This window comes from Letharia columbiana (genome assembly GCF_014066305.1).
Source record: "Letharia columbiana isolate WasteWater2 chromosome Unknown Sc0000050_s0, whole genome shotgun sequence".
Classification (NCBI taxonomy): domain Eukaryota; kingdom Fungi; phylum Ascomycota; class Lecanoromycetes; order Lecanorales; family Parmeliaceae; genus Letharia; species Letharia columbiana.
This window is the reverse complement of record NW_023501094.1, coordinates 33,872-49,561: the sequence shown is the minus strand read 5'-3', so window position 1 is coordinate 49,561 and position 15,690 is coordinate 33,872. Positions and strand designations below refer to the sequence as shown.

Genomic DNA, 15,690 nt, shown 5'->3' with positions numbered 1-15,690 from the left:
AAGACGCCCGCGACAACACCTCGCAATGCCCGAAAATCGTCAAGTCGTAAACATGCAAAGGACCCACCCCTTAGTGCTGACTCCACTCGATGCTGTCAAGTGCAATGCCGTCCTGAACCAACTCCCACAAGGGACTGAGCTCCCTCAAGAATGTAACCCGCTCTTTCACTGCCTTAAGCACGTAGTCGATTTCGCTCTCCGTGGTAAACCTCCCGATACCGAAGCGGATGCTGCTGTGGGCGCTCTCGTCGCTGTTGCCGAGAGCTCGGAGGACATAGCTGGGCTCGAGTGATGCTGACGTGCATGCACTTCCGGATGACAGTGCAATGTCTTTCAGTGCCATCAGTAGAGACTCGCCCTCGACGTAGGCAAAAGAAACGTTGACGCAACCGGGGTAGAAACGTTCTGGATCTCCGTTCTGAGAAGTATGTTCGAGGGATAGCAATCCCTTCAGGAGACGGTCGGAGAGCATTTGAATCCGCTTGGAGTCGTACTAGTAGAGACAGTCAGTAAAAGTAATTCACGTTGGTGTGAGTCTCACTACTCACAGGCATCTCTTCCTTTGCTATCCTGCAAGCTTCTCCAAAGCCAACGACTAACGCCGGGGCAAGAGTGCCGCTTCTCAGACCACGTTCTTGGCCTCCTCCACTGATGATGGGATCGATTCTGACCCTGGGGCGTCGTCGAACGTAGCAGGCACCCATGCCTTTTGGTCCGTAAATCTTGTGTGCGGAAATCGACATCAGGTCCACATTCCACTTGTCGACGCTGATTGGCATTTTCCCAACAGCCTGGGCTCCGTCTGTGTGGAAGAAGGTTTTCTTGGCTTTGCAAAGCTTGCCTATCTCCTCCATTGGCTGAATGACTCCGATCTCATTGTTTACCGTCATGATACTGACGAGCGCCGTGTCCGGTCGAATGGCCGCCTCCAGTTCCTTCAAATCCACCACTCCACTGTTTTGCACTGGCAAATAGGTGACCTCGAAGCCTTCCTCTTGTAGATGGCGGCAACTGTCTAGCACGCACTTGTGTTCCGTTTGCGTAGTGATTATATGCTTTTTCTTCCCACTTCTTCCAAAGAACCTCGCCACTCCCTTGATGCTCATGTTGTTGCTCTCGGTTGCTCCGCTGGTGAAGATGATTTCCTTCGGGTCTGCGCCGATCAGATTCGCTACATGCTCTCTTGCCTGCTCTGTGGCTTTTTCGGTCTCCCATCCGTACGCATGTGTTCTTGAGTGAGGATTTCCGTAGAGGCCGGTGAAGAAGGGGAGCATGGCGTCAAGAACACGAGGGTCCGTAGGAGTAGTCGCTTGCATATCGAGATAAATTGGTCGTATTCCTTCGTCCATAATTGTAGCTTGCTTGAGGATACCCGCCGTCGGGCTCATCATGACATCCGCTGACATTCCTGTTCCTGGCATCGTTGCATTTTCTGGTAGGAGACCAGTCTGAGCTGTGAATGCCTTTTGGTCTGCTCTGATGGCTGTATCAACGCTCACTTGAGCCTTATCTGGCTTTGACTCTGAGACGTAGCATCGACGCGCTGCTTGATTTGCAACGGTTGCTCTGAAATGGGACGCATTTCTGATGAAGGAGCTCGAGGATGAGGGCCGCCTTGATGAAAGGCGTGAAACTTGCCTCAAGGCTACATTTGCTGACTTTGCCATCGTGAGGAGCTCTACGATGGTGCGAGGAATGGGTGTAGGTGTGAGATAGATGCCAATGCTCGCATTTCTGAAGGCGAGCAAACGCCTTCAGCCTTACGTCAACTAGTTTCCGGATCGCCAAGAGTTCATCGCATCCTCACATACGAGTAGCAACCAGATCTGAAAACCATTCTTTTGCATTGTATTATGTACACCTTGTTATGATCACACAGTTATGCTGCGAGCGAATTTTGGGAACTTGAGACCCTGAGTACTTGTGGTAGACCTTTTTTCTTGAGAAATCTGTTGCTCTCGAATCTGAAAAAGCGACCCGAACAAGAAGCAAGTCGAGCTGGTACCCTAAGCAACGACGACAACCTTCTAGAACGGCTTATTGATGCTAAGAGATACACATCAGAAGAGAGAGAAAAGACTCTGCGAACTCATGCACGATTTTCAACGTCATAGTTCCACTGAAATCACGAAATAGCAACAATCAAATCGTTGAGCGACGAGGAGCCATTTTACATAGAAATTCATACCGTGACAATATTGGAGGTCAGTCACATTGCCAAAAAATCTCTAAAAGTACGGTGTCAGCTGGTGCAGGTATGGAGGCTGCTTCTTGTCGTTGTATAACTTGTGTGTTATACATTTCTTGTGCATAATATTGGCGTCTATTTAGCGCGCTATCGGGAATCCGGAAGGCCAAGCCTCTTCACATCTCAAAGTCAACGGTAAGAGAAAGCACTCGAGATTACCCAACTATCAGGCAGAGCAGCTTACCATGAAGTACACCATCACAAAGAATCATCGCTAGCGGTACAGATTCTCCAACCAGAACTATCCTCACCGCCCTTAGCCTACGTATTCGCTGCGCTATGGTCTAAAAGCCAAGCCTCTGAGCATACATCATCTTGCATACGAGATCGCAGCTGTGCGCAGCCCGTCAGAGACCTACAACTCGCGAGGACCGCTGCTCGGTACCGTCGAACTTGAATTGGGAAACCTCCGGTGCATCTGATTGTGACCAGCTGATTGTATTCCCGGGGCACAATGAGTTTGAAGGGTTTCCAGAAGGCAGCTGTTCGGGTAAGAATTTGACGGAAAGATCTCCGGATGATGAGGAATGTACCTACAATACTGACACTGTCATCTCTGCCAGGCGCCCCAAACATTCAAGCAGAGATTCAACGTTGTGCGTATTTTCAACTTGACTATTCCAACCACGACGTTGGCTAGAGTCTAACCCTCGGTCAATAGGGCGAGCACACCAAGGACGCTGTCTACATCGATTCAGAGAGACGATTTCAGGAGCTCGAGAAGGCATGTCACTCCCAATGAAATGCTGCAAGTCCTTGCGACTAATAGGCATCCGTGGGCATAGGAGACGAAGAAATTACATGATGAATCCAAGAAGTGAGTTCATCTGGCTACCAACATCCATAAATTAAAGCTGAATATTGAAGATACTTCGATGCCATCAATGGTCTGTGCAACCCTCATAACGCTTCCATTGCGTCTGGCTTACCATCGTACAGGCATGCTAAATCACCAGATCGAGTTCTCCAAAGCTGTGCAGGAAATCTACAAGCCAATATCAGGGCGAGTCTCGGATCCGGATTCGATAATACCGGAAGGGAATCCTGAAGGTATCCAAGCGTGTGAGGAGTATGAAAACATTGTTAGAGAATTACAAGCAACGCTGGCGCCGGAGCTGGAAATGATACAAGCAAGGGTAATAGGGCCTGCAGACGAACTTCTCAACGTCATAAAAGTTGCGCAGAAGTCGCTTCAGAAAAGAGCACACAAGCAGCTTGATTACGATCGGCACCGAGCTACCCTAAAGAAGATTCAAGATAAGAAAGACAAATCATTGAAGGATGAAAAGGCGCTATACAAGGCCGAGAACGATGCGGAGCAAGCTACCCAAGAATTCAACTACTTCAATGACCTCCTCAAAGACGAGCTGCCTAAGCTGTTCCAGCTCGAACGCGAATTCATACGCCCGCTATTCCAGTCGTTCTACTATATGCAACTTAACGTTTTCTACACGCTTCACGAGAAAATGCAAAGCATCGATATTGGCTACTTCAACCTTACCCTCGACATCGAAGAGGCTTTTGATGCGAAGCGGGGAGATATTCGAGAACAGACCGAAGGCCTTTCCATTGTTAGATTCAAGACAACAGGAGCGAAAAAAGCTGGACCCCCGAAGTACGGCCCTGGCAGTAAAATGGCACTGGAGGGTCCAACCAGCCGACTGGCAATAGAAGGAAGGAAATCATCCGATGCCCCAACAAGAAGATCTACCCACGACTTTGTGGAGAACCCACCTCCACCATACAATGCATCTGGATCCCCCAGCCTTAATGGCGACAGCTCCATGGCTCGCGCGAACAGCACCGGTAGTTCTTGGGGAGCAGCAGCCAAGGCCAAGGGAGCAGCCCCTCCTCCACCCAAGCCAAAGCCTTCACGATTGGCTGGAGCACCCGCAGTCGCTGATCGAGCTGAGGCCTTATATGACTACGAAGCACAAGCGGCAGGTGATCTGAGTTTTGCGACTGGAGATATCATAGACATCATAGAGAAAGGGGCCACGGAGAATGAATGGTGGACGGGGCGTCTAGATGGCCGACAAGGGCAATTTCCAGGTACGTAATTTGGCTCTTAGTCAAATGAGTCTACAGCAGTGTACTGGATGCTAACATGACACAGGCAATTACATACGAATGCTATGATCTTGACGTTATCAGACCGCATGCTTAGACATTGACTGATTTTGGGAAAGGCCTGAACCGCCACAGATCGAATCCGTCATTCGGGCTTGGTCGGGTTATTGCACCCGGCATTAGCATATCCCAGCATAGCCAATAGTTCTTCAACCACCATTAGCTGATAATTATAGCAAAGTAATGTAGTTGGATTACTCTGCATCTCCACGAAATGAGAGCCATGATGATCTCGATCTTGCAGCCCTATAATGTGGGGTACATTAGTTAGATAGTGGGGTGCAAGGCCGAGGTTTAAGGTATCCCCGGCTTTCGCAAATTCCGCCTGGAATTGAAAGGCAGAAAATGCTCATTGTCTAGGTAAGTCTTTAATACGAGTTGCTTTGCTCAACAAAGCTTTTATAACCACATTCTCTTTCCACCTTACACATCTTTTCAAATCCTTCAAGTTCATTCCTCCGCCCGCAGCTTCCAATTCCAAAAAGTACTCATGGTTTGAAGGATATACTGATTGCCACTCCCACGCACGCGCGTGACACACTTTCGCCATAAGACCAAGCCTGCTGAGCGCCCCTACCATTTCCAACCTTTTCAACAACTCTCTACCCCTACAGCGGAAAGTCACAAGAACCCACTTTGACCTCCATGGCCTCCTCGAATACCACCGGCACATACTCCTCCTCCTCCGCACTCTTACCCTCACCTTCCGCCAGTCAACCCTCCAGCCAACCCTCCCAAGACTTCCCTTCACAACCACAACATCGACACCGAACCTCAACTTCGTTACCGCAATCACAAGCACCAACTTCGCAATCACAACTCCAATCACAATCACAATCACAATCACAACAACAACCTCAACAACAACAACAACCAGGGCAAGCACAGCAGTATGGGCAGGATCCCAGTCAAGGCAAGAGCAAGGATTTTTGTCTGATAGCGGAGGCGGCGAAGAGAGCGCAGATGGCTTGTTTGATGAGAGATATGGGCGAGGTGGCGTTGTAACATCATTGGATATTCTACGCAGAAGGAGCCTGCATAACAAGGGTCCGATTTCGGAGCTCCTCGCATGGACCGATCTCGACTTCTACAGGCGGATACCTCCGGATGGTTCGAACTCCACATCAAGAACTGGACACAAATGAAAAACCCTTATGGATCGAAAATGAAGGAAAGAGTGTGTCTGCAAAGCGCAAAAACAAACTGCCTCGAAAGAGTTATCCTGGGATCATTACAGCGGGAAGGATTGCTTGTGCCACTACTTGTATCTGGGTGCGGGCGTTAAAGTATTGAAGACAAGGAATGCATTGGTATACCAGGAGGACAATTTTTGTTTCAGCGTTGGCAAAGCATTGTTTTTGGTGTCTTGCGCAGAGTGGACAACCTCGTTTGATTTTGCACTGTTGTATGTACATCATTCTTCTCATGATGCAACCTTATATATAAAAAACAAAGAGAAGTGGTATCACCCCTGACACCCCTTCGAGAACCTTGCTTTGAATCTCATATCAAGTCGCCGACGAGCCACATGCCAGGGCAGCTGCCATCCAGGAAAAACACTTTCTGCTTTCAACAACGTGCTTGCTCAGGCCAACTTGCCACATTTGGCTTACTTAATCGCCAAGGCTTACATACCCTGCAATTGAGTGGCTCGAGTGGTCCAAAGCCGTCGTCATGACTTCTTTGGGTGGTCCTAAGCCCAAGGGATCCCGAAAGTCGACAAAGCCTTCTGCTCAGTCATCAAGCCTCGACTCGGGAGGGTTTGGACGACGTCTCAATCCTGCAAAGAGTAATTAAGAGGGACGCAAGCACTACAGGCCATCAGAAGCATCCAGGAGGGATGTGCTCCCTACAGGAACGGCAACCTTCCCTCAGGGTAATTTCGCCTTCGTTCCATGTGATTCAAGCCTTGAAATACCCCTTTTTGGTTAAAAAGAGGGGGGGAGAGTATCTACACCTAGACATTTTGGGTCTTTGACCATTGGGGCAAACTAAGGCTCTTGGGGACCAAGTCGGCGAGCCTTACCATGACCTTTGCGTTCTTTGTTGAATCTCTAGGTCCATTCAAAGCACAAGCTGGATTTAGGATGCGGACTGTTTTCGTAATGACTGTGGATGAAGCGAATACTTGCAACACTGCCTGTACGTGTTTGGCTTACTGTGAGCATGTTGTGGGTTTCTTTTACTTCTACAATACAGCGCAGGTAGGAAGTCGGAGCTGAAATTACCCTCGATTTAGCAGATTGCTTGCATCATTTACCACCTCTTTGTGGCTTTTTGTTTCTTTTTGATTTGAGTGTGTTCGTGCGGAAGAAGTACCATCTACCAACTTTGTATTATAGGTTACCGGACGGCTCAACTGGTGCTCGACTCCATTGCTGCCGCGTTCCACTAGTCCTCTCGGTAGACTCCATGATCGAAGAGTCAAAGGATCCCGTTCGCTTCGCCAATACTTTTCCTTAAGTTCCACTGGCTCGGTGGTTTGAAAAATTGAAAGTTGCAGGTCAAGCTTTCCCGGGCAAGTGCAAGAGTTCTTGAGCGCCACAACTCCCTCAAGTTCAATGTCCAAAATTCAATGGACCCTTTCAATCTCAAGCCCTCAACCCTTTGAGCAAAAGAGCATTCGACAGTTCGCATTAAAACCGAATAGCAACCTCTACAGATACTGTGACTCGAGAGCCAGATCCTCCGGCATTTCCTGACCAAATTCGTCAGTGTATTACTGCTTGGTCTCTCAAAAATGCTGTCGCTCATGCGGAGATTTTCCCGACACCATGTTACAGATGCAAGCATCATTCGAAATGACTCACGAAAATGTTTACTGGATTACGCCGAACAGGAAGACATCGATGAGAAGTCTGTATGGGAAACGAATTCGGACACGACGCAGGACAAAGCTACGCAGGTCACCGAGTCAACACTGCGGGCTAAGGATGTCCAAATACCTGAAGCTTCTTGTCCGCTTGAAATGCTTCCTTTGGAAATAATCCGACACATCTTTGGGATGCTGGACGTTGTCTCGCTCATTTGCCTTAGAATGACCAGCCAGCGGCTGCGTCATCTCGCCATTGTCAAAAGGCTGCAGCTCCACCGGTGTATAATGTGGAGAGTCAAGTGTCTGTTAGAGAAAGACTCGAGGGCTAAAGGCGTTCCTTTACCTCAAAGGCTCGTGTGTGCCTTCTGCAAACGCACACATCATCAAAGAATGTTCGGCTTACCTGGGTCTGATGTGGGATATGGGATTGAGTGCTTGAATATGACAAAAAGCGATCCAGAAATTCGGCATTGTTGGCTTCATATGCCGAAGAGGTTCTGCTACTCTCCAACATTTCGAGATTCTCAACAGGAGAATTGGGCTCGATCCTTGGAACGAGAGCGCTGGATCCGCACACTTCATATGACGTGTCTACATTGCGGTACACGACTGGAGAAGAACGTCCACTCAGGAGAAGAAGAATGCCCTGCTTGTACGCGCAAATGTGATGTATGTGGATACATCGAGCTCCCCATCCTCAGCAGGTTCGGTCCGGAACGTCGGTTCGAGAGCTTCAAGTGTCTACGACTGGTCAAAAGAAAGAAAGCCGGATTTATGTTGGAGATGGAGGATCGCAACAGCATTGGCCGAGAGCCCAAGGGCGTCAAGTATTCCCGACATTCCTTCATCGACACTGATGTCAGCGAGAATGACTTATACTGCGCATCACGAAAATGAGTCTCTACGCGGCTACGCCCTTTGATTCATCATCATCACTGCCGCTGTCAGGAATGGCTATGACAATCGCGGACGCCGGCACCTTGGCGAAGATATCGCTGTCACGGATAGGCCATCGAGCTGGGATACCCCTCAACGAAACACAATTCAAGATGACTGCGACAGCGAGGGACGTGGTGGTTTTGGCTCTTGCTTAACAAAGCGCTGTCAACTCATGTATTCCAACAAGCTTGAGTAAATATGCAGGCACACTAAACTATCTTGTCAATGCGTATTGCTGGTAAAACGCTTGTGATAAGCTCCCAGCGGATTTCAGCGTGTACAGGTGTATTTGGCATTGAGAAAACCGCGAACCCCTTTTGGTACCTATTACACCCAGCCTTCAGTGAGAGGGTAGATGTTTAGATGTGAAAATTAAACAGATTGCTGTTGAAGTATTTTTTTCTATCTAAACCCTGAAGAAATGTTCAAATTTGCGCATTTTAAGAACCAAACGCTAATTGTCTCGGCAAAGACCCTCGGACCGAGCCGAACCACTGCATCTAATTGTGTATAGTATCTAGTAGGTGAGAATCTAGAACCCCTCCTCCTTCAAGTTCTCAACCCATCAATCGATCACATCCGCTAAATTGCTTTCCTAACAATGTGTCGGTAAGTTCAACGCCTCGAGCTCTAAACAATCGAGGTCCCCCGCTGATTGGAACTACGGATGGTTCGCGTACGTCTCAGAGAGCGAGGAATGCCTTCTGGAGGATGTTTTGATAGCACCCGTGTGTCACGCATTTTTGGACAATCAAGAACGTTTGCACGCAAGCAGTAGCTGACTCGTCGTATCCGCTAGTCTCATTCTCTCGCTAAACAAGTTCATGAGCAGTATGTTCTTCGTGTATCAATTCACACTGACTTGAGGCTAACCCTGCATCACAGCTACCTTCCCAAGCTGCTTTCACACGACCCAAACGAGATCACCACGGCGCATGAGATCACAGCTCGCAACCGCCTCTTCAATGTCGATGGTTTCGGGGTTGCTTGGTACACGGCGACCGCGGCAGAGTTCAACAGCGATGGTATAACTGCAGAGCAACCTGGCCTCTACAAGAACGCTCAGCCTCCTCTCCATGACACCAACTTCCGCAGCATCTGTGCAAACACAGCTAGCAAAGCCGTCTTCGCTCACATTCGTGCTGCTACAGCCACCCCTGTTACTGCGGTCAACAACCATCCTTTTGTCTTCGGTCGACACACCTTCATGCACAATGGAGAAATTTCTGACTTCTCCAAGATCTGCCGTGGCATGGCCGATCTAATGGACGATGATTCGTACGGCAATGTACATGGGTCGACAGATTCTGAACATTTTGCGGCACTGTACATCACATACCTTACAGATGGGAAAGGCCGGAAGAGCTGGGAACAGCAATACACCGTCAAGCAGATGCGAGATGCCATGAGAAAGGCGGTTGGCACCGTTGTGAAGCTGCAGCGAGAAAAACTTGGAGACAAGGCAGAACCCAACAGCCTGAACCTGGCAGCGACTGATGGCAGCCAGCTTGTTGCTTTCCGGTTTCGGAATCATGCGACCGAGCAGCCACCTTCGCTGTACTATTCTACCAAGGCAGGCGTTACATTGAACAGGAAATATCCCGATCAGTGAGTGGAGGCGGCTTTCGGCGCTGCATTGCCTTTGCGATGGTACATGCTAATGGAATGGTAGCCCTGACGGGAAAGAAAATCCTCTCGCACACAAAAAGGCCGAAGATCATGGTAGCCATGTGATCGTTGCCAGCGAACCTTCAACGTACGACTCGAAGGAATGGGACCTTATCGAGAAGAACCATTGCTTGATGGTGGAGACTGACGGTAAAGCCCAGATCGAGAAGCTGGAGTATCCTCAAGAATGTATGTGTCTGTCTTCGGAGCATTGTCCTTCTCATTGTTATGGCCGTTCAGGTTGCAAGAGTTGTTCTATGACCCATGAACTTTCCTCCGAGGTGTCATGCTGATTCCGAAATTATACAGGGAATGCGACGATGAATTAGTGGCATCGCTTGACTGGAATGGCGCAGACAATTTGAACCGATTGACCCGTGTCGTTGACCGGACATTGATCTGGAAATGAGGTTTGCCCCGTGTCTAGTCTTGAGGAGACACTTGATATACCATATTATTCCAAGTGCAGTCTCGGCTAGATGCCACTGTTTCATCCCACAGACCGAACCTTCGTTTTATTGCTCGTCGTGCACAAGACGGGCTCGCAAAGCACGTCTCAGGAAACTATTGGACGTAGGCACCGGAAGGCGGCCCAGAGATTCCGAATTCTGGTATGATCGATGAGCAACATCCTTGTGAGCATCCAAAAGCACGTCCAAACAATAGTCTAGTCCAAGAGAGACGGTATGGGAAAGGCTGCCCATTGCGCAAGCCGCCCCACGTTTTGCTCTTTGACCACTGTTTCACATCGTCATATCTCGTCTTCCTTCCGAGAGTACGTCTCATTACCAAGATCGTCAAGCAGCGCGCGTTTCATTTCTCTACGTGCTCCCGCTCCAAAATATTCGGGAAGATTTACTTGCTGTATAGGCGCCATTAGGCCTATTTCTTCGAACTTTCCATAAGCGCGTCCACTGAGACATTTGCGCTTAATCAACAAGATGATGTTTTCCTAGTGCTATATCAACTGGAAATATCGCCTTCTGCCTTCACGATTTGGTACCCAGCAATCTGGCAACTCTCGCGGCTAAGAATTTCCGTGGTTGGTCGACTTCCAATTGGCTTGTGGACTTAGATACTCATGGCGCTGTCGCGTTAGAACCTTTCAAATCTTACATATGTCCAAGTCAAAGGGGACGGTTCATGAAACCCCCATTGATTGTGGGTTCAAAGCGATGGAATACATGCCCATCGTCCGTGGGTCCAGGGACAGAAGAGACGTTTGAGCTTCTGCACGATACGTTCCATAGTGGCTCACTCGTAGCATTTACACATCTCTCTATTGTCTATAAGATACTCCCAGAAGCCGCAAAAATGTTCCTGACAGCTGCGCTTCGGTTTCGTTTCTCTTCTCTCGGCCTCGGCAGCCGCCTTCCCCTCCTTCGTCAGGTCTCAGTCTTTGTCTCGGTGTCACAATGCGGCTCACACACACTCTAACAGCCGTCTTCGCCATCCTCGCCAATGCCCAGCGATATCGCCCATACGGCTACCAGTATCAAAAAAAGGACGCCGCGCAGGTCGTCGGCTCCGATACTGGCTCCGCCTCCGGTTCAGACTCCGATTCAGGCTCAAACTCAACCGGCGACGACGCCTCCTACGCCGCCGCTTCCTCAGCGCCCCAACTCTCCGCTTCCGGCACCGGCGCCACCGACTCCGGCCCCTCTAGCAACAGTGCCGCAGCCTCGACCGCGTCGTTCACCCAATACTCCCCCTGCGACGACCCCAGCAAAACATCCTGCGCCTGGTACAGCAGCTCCGGCTACAACGCCGCCGTCTCCCAGGCCGTCTACGGCGGCTACCCGGGCTCCGGCCCAAGCGGTGCCTGCGGCGTCTGCTGGAAACTGACCCCCGAATACGCCGGCGCGAACGAGATCGTGGTCAAGGTCAACAACCTGTGCCCGGACGACGGGAATGCCCTTTGCGCGCAGGCTGAGAGTGAGTTTTCCTATTTTTTTTTTTCGAATCCTGAGTTGGAAATGGGGAATCGGAGTCGCTGATTGCGGGTTTCTTTCAGATGTCGATGTCAATTTCGACCTGTGCCGGGACAGTGGCGCCGCGGCTGCCCTCTTCGGCAGTTCGGGGACGGAGCAGGTTAACGGGACGGCGGTTGTTGTGGACTGTTCCGAGTGGAGTGGCGGTGCTGATGTTTGTCTGCCGGGTGTCTCGTCCTGTTAGGTTGGGGTTGCTTCATCTCTCTCTCATGACTGGCTGGCTGGCTGGCTGGTGAATGGGCGGCGGTGGGCTGGTGAGCATCGCTGGACTGTGGTTTTGAAGTGGTGCCCCTGGTGGGCACATCCTCTACGAACGGGGCGTGATTTTTTTTAACTTTTTTAATTTTTTATTGGCTGTTGACGGCCATGTACGATTGCTGGCATTAATATATCGAGTAACATATCTATGTAGCTTAGCTCCAACGCGCAAACAGTCAGGGCTTGGTCCCGAACAGAATCCCCTTTCTACTGCTCTTGTCCAATCACTTGTAATGTATTTGTGAAGGATAGAACCAACAGCGGAGCCAAAAACAAGCTCGAGAATTGCAGATAACCCAACCATTACTGTGCAAATTTCTTAGCTTCGGTATCAAGAAGCGAAGACCGCTTCTCCTAACCCCAACCAGCATTGAAAACCCCTCGAGGTCCCTCGCCGGAATATGTGCCACCGTATTCGGCTACTTGTGTCTACAGCGAGCGGGTTTCCCAAACGTAAAACGGTCGTGTCACCGGGGAGGCAGCCCCGGCCATTCCGGCGTCGGTTCTGGCGATCCCACCCTGCTACCTGGATGTTAGATTGCTCGGCTCGATCAGCGCACCGAGGACGCATCAGGTTCTTTTCAAGGACTGCTGGAGTCGACTGTTGTTGCCGTCGTCGAAATGGGGCAGCGTCGCCGGGGTCGGAGGGTTCGGAATGGGAATGGTCCTGTGGCTTGGAGAATTGAAAGGTGCGTGTGTGGTGTCTTTGGTGAAGGTTTCGTGAGGCGGGACTTGGAGAGGCGAGGCTGAGGTTTTTGCAAGACTGGTGGGAGGATGATGGGGTTTGCGTAATGTGAGCGAGTCGCTCACGTTCGTCCTTAGCTGGCTGCGATTCTTTATACCTTTATGACCCATGGTTTGTAAGTATTGTCGGAGGCTTGAGTAAGAATTGAATCTGTGATGCAACGCAAGGTCGAGGTTGTCATGAAAAGGCTGTATAGACATTATTGCTAGTTAGGAGAGGAAGATTATATACACCGAGCTAGGACTGCCATTTTGCAATTCATTTGGTCTGATTTGGACTATGGCTGTGTTGGGGTGTATATATCTTTGGCTGCAACGCGTATATGCTGTGGCAAAAGCTTAGATGGTATTTGAGTATCACGAAGCCGGGCAGAGCTGAGCGTGGGTAGATGATGTGTAACTGTGGGCCCTTCACATGTTTCACGAAAGGTCAAAATGAAGTGCTGTCCTCGCGGTAAGGGGACGGTTGCATCCAAGTAGTGAGTATCATTCAGCCAAGATTTGAAGCATGGAACGCTTGATTCCCTGGGCTAGAAGCCTGCATGATGGTGTCTCCGCGTAGCTTGCCAAAATACCCTATGATAAAGGCCAACCCTTGGGTCACATTGTAATCCGGAGCGCCCTAGAATGATAGCAGTCCCAGGTTTTGCTGTGGACTCAGCTCATCGTTTTGTCTCAATCAAATCCCTCCACCTCACTTCATACCCAAACACTGTCCTCCTCAGCAGCTCATCTCCCTTGTCCTTCTCGAACATGACCTTCTCCATCACCTCCTCTACCACTTTGTCCACCTCCAGGCCCTTGTCTCTGCATAGATCGAAAAACGCCATATCTTTCTCGAGTAGCCATGGCCTGTAGGGCGTGAAAGAAGACCAGAGCTCGAGCGTCAGAGGTGCGAGCGAGCGTATGAACGATAGTTGACACGAGGGCGTTGTGGCAGGAGTGATTAAAAAGTAGGTCTGCTAATAGCAGGACGTCGAATCTTTGATGGGATAGCGGTAGATGTGCGAGGACAGATTCGGTGGAGGAGCCCCAGAGGTATCCCTCGGCGGCAACGGTAGTAGCAGGCTGCGGCAGTAGAGAGCAGGTAGCGATATTCTGTGCGAGATTGTCGATCAACTCTGCATCTGGGTAGTCTGTCACGACCACCTTCTGGGCACCGAGTATGGCTGCCACAAGGCTCGGGAGGCCTGCGCCAGCGCCCAGCTCGAGGATCGTTTTACCGTGGGCCAGGGTGGGGGCATGCTGTTGGAGGTAGGTGGAGAGGACTTGGCTGCCGTTCCAGAGGTAGTGGCCCTGGATGGCAGGTCGGTCAGCTTAGCGGTTGAGGAGTCGAAGGGTCGGTCATGTGTAGGTACCCACAAGGGATTGTGCCCTACGAGGCGCAGGCGTAGCTTTTGTCCAGAGAGCAGGGTGTAGTCGGTGTGTGTATACGGCTTCTCGGGCTGGAAGTAGTCATCGGGCTCTTGAAACATGGCATTATTAAGATTCTCTTCCTCATCAGAGGACATTGTTGCCTTTCGGGTGTTTAGGTAGATATTGGGAGTTCTTTACGCGTCTCTGGGAAAAAGTACGGCAGTTGGACGCTAACAATGGTCACGGCATAGAGAACCTAAGGTGGAATCTGTGTGCACATGCTCTCTGGGTTCCGTATGCAATGTTTGATCTAGCTTGGTATAACGCTCCCGCCGCATTCATTCATGTAGGTTCCTTCATCGTCTCAGCGTGCAATTCCATGTCGCTCGCCTAAGCATCTGCCTGCTTCTGGATATCTTGCTCAGCGCTCCTCTGCTTCGTCTTAGCATCATCATGCTTCAACTGCTGTTCTTGCCTTCGTTTTTCAGTGTCAGCATTTTAATTTGAAGATGGGGTTCAAGCTACAAGACAGGTTTGGAGACTAAGATCCCGTCGAGACATGTCCTGAAATCCGAATTTCGATAGAATTGAGACAAAATCAATACAGAAAGTAGACTCACTGTTTCTCACTATCCCCTGTAATGCCAGCAGCTATTCCTCCAACCGTACCACCAACGCGGTCCTTCAATCCATGGCCGTAGTCTGAAAGCTGGCCCTCAGCTTCTGTACCTTTTCCCTGAGCGTTCTGCTGCTGGCCTTCCTTCTTTAACCCCTCGGCACCAAATAAGCCGCCGACAGCTTCTTTAGCAGAGCCCATGGTCTGGTCGTAGCTGCCCTCGGTACGGCGTGGGTCGTCGGATGAGATGCCGCCAGAGGAGGATACTGCATACGGGCCAATCTTGCCGATGGTGTGGGAGGCATCCTTCTCGGCTGCTGCATGGTCTTTGGTAACATCGCCCTTAGCCTACAGAAAGTGTCAGCTGTGTTTTTTCATAATATTTTCTTTAAGAGTGATGACCGAAAAAGGGACAGAATAGACAGTATCTTTGGCGGACTCGTGGGTTACATGGGGAAACTGTACAGTAGCCGAAAAGAAACCCTCGAGGACATGGAATATTGTAACACTAACCTGGTCAGCAGTATTGCCGGTGAGGCTTCCCAAGGTACTCTGAACCGTGCCAGTGGCAGAGTCGATGTACGATTTGAGAGAAGAGGTTTGGTTGTCAGACATATTTGGTGTTGAAGGTAGGGATTGGGAAGATTGGTAGAGTGGTGGTGATGAAGATGGAAGTTGTTTTGTGTTCCGTAAGTAGGTGTAATAGTGAGGGCAAGAAAGAATGGGAAAGAGAAAGGAAAGAGATTAATACTCGGGCGTGTTTACTTTTGACTCGCAGAAGCGAGGGGCAGGTGGGGCAGAAACCAGGGTCTTTTGACAGGGCTTGGCTGACGTAGCGGGGCATGTCAAGGTCATGAGATTCTGTGACATTCCCATCATCTAAGACAATACCATCACCAACATCCCACAGAAACCTTCATTATGG

General features: G+C 50.0%; 7 protein-coding genes across 7 annotated transcripts; 4 read left to right on the top strand and 3 right to left on the bottom strand.

Moving 5' to 3' along the window:
• Positions 1-70: 70 nt before the first annotated feature.
• On the bottom strand, positions 71-1,667 carry HO173_010532 (uncharacterized protein; the record flags this gene model as incomplete). Its single annotated transcript, XM_037312417.1, has 2 exons — positions 71-493; positions 549-1,667. The coding sequence occupies 2 exons, from the start codon at positions 1,665-1,667 to the stop codon at positions 71-73; spliced, it is 1,542 nt and encodes a 513-aa protein (XP_037160633.1).
• A 1,035-nt stretch (positions 1,668-2,702) lies between these two features.
• HO173_010531 (uncharacterized protein) lies at positions 2,703-4,387 on the top strand (the record flags this gene model as incomplete). Its single annotated transcript, XM_037312416.1, has 7 exons — positions 2,703-2,738; positions 2,812-2,844; positions 2,910-2,972; positions 3,034-3,065; positions 3,116-3,135; positions 3,188-4,300; positions 4,365-4,387. The coding sequence occupies 7 exons, from the start codon at positions 2,703-2,705 to the stop codon at positions 4,385-4,387; spliced, it is 1,320 nt and encodes a 439-aa protein (XP_037160632.1).
• Positions 4,388-5,023: 636 nt separating this feature from the next.
• Positions 5,024-8,090, top strand: HO173_010530 (uncharacterized protein; the record flags this gene model as incomplete). Its single annotated transcript, XM_037312415.1, has 2 exons — positions 5,024-5,379; positions 7,094-8,090. 2 exons carry the CDS (start codon positions 5,024-5,026, stop codon positions 8,088-8,090), a joined length of 1,353 nt encoding a protein of 450 aa, XP_037160631.1.
• Positions 8,091-8,733: 643 nt separating this feature from the next.
• On the top strand, positions 8,734-10,129 carry HO173_010529 (uncharacterized protein; the record flags this gene model as incomplete). Its single annotated transcript, XM_037312414.1, has 4 exons — positions 8,734-8,741; positions 9,018-9,740; positions 9,805-9,989; positions 10,110-10,129. 4 exons carry the CDS (start codon positions 8,734-8,736, stop codon positions 10,127-10,129), a joined length of 936 nt encoding a protein of 311 aa, XP_037160630.1.
• Positions 10,130-11,215: 1,086 nt separating this feature from the next.
• HO173_010528 (uncharacterized protein) lies at positions 11,216-11,975 on the top strand (the record flags this gene model as incomplete). Its single annotated transcript, XM_037312413.1, has 2 exons — positions 11,216-11,735; positions 11,815-11,975. 2 exons carry the CDS (start codon positions 11,216-11,218, stop codon positions 11,973-11,975), a joined length of 681 nt encoding a protein of 226 aa, XP_037160629.1.
• Positions 11,976-13,522: 1,547 nt separating this feature from the next.
• Positions 13,523-14,304, bottom strand: HO173_010527 (uncharacterized protein; the record flags this gene model as incomplete). Its single annotated transcript, XM_037312412.1, has 2 exons — positions 13,523-14,089; positions 14,152-14,304. The coding sequence occupies 2 exons, from the start codon at positions 14,302-14,304 to the stop codon at positions 13,523-13,525; spliced, it is 720 nt and encodes a 239-aa protein (XP_037160628.1).
• A 235-nt stretch (positions 14,305-14,539) lies between these two features.
• Positions 14,540-15,380, bottom strand: HO173_010526 (uncharacterized protein; the record flags this gene model as incomplete). Its single annotated transcript, XM_037312411.1, has 3 exons — positions 14,540-14,624; positions 14,770-15,113; positions 15,279-15,380. 3 exons carry the CDS (start codon positions 15,378-15,380, stop codon positions 14,540-14,542), a joined length of 531 nt encoding a protein of 176 aa, XP_037160627.1.
• Between the last annotated feature and the right edge of the window lie 310 nt (positions 15,381-15,690).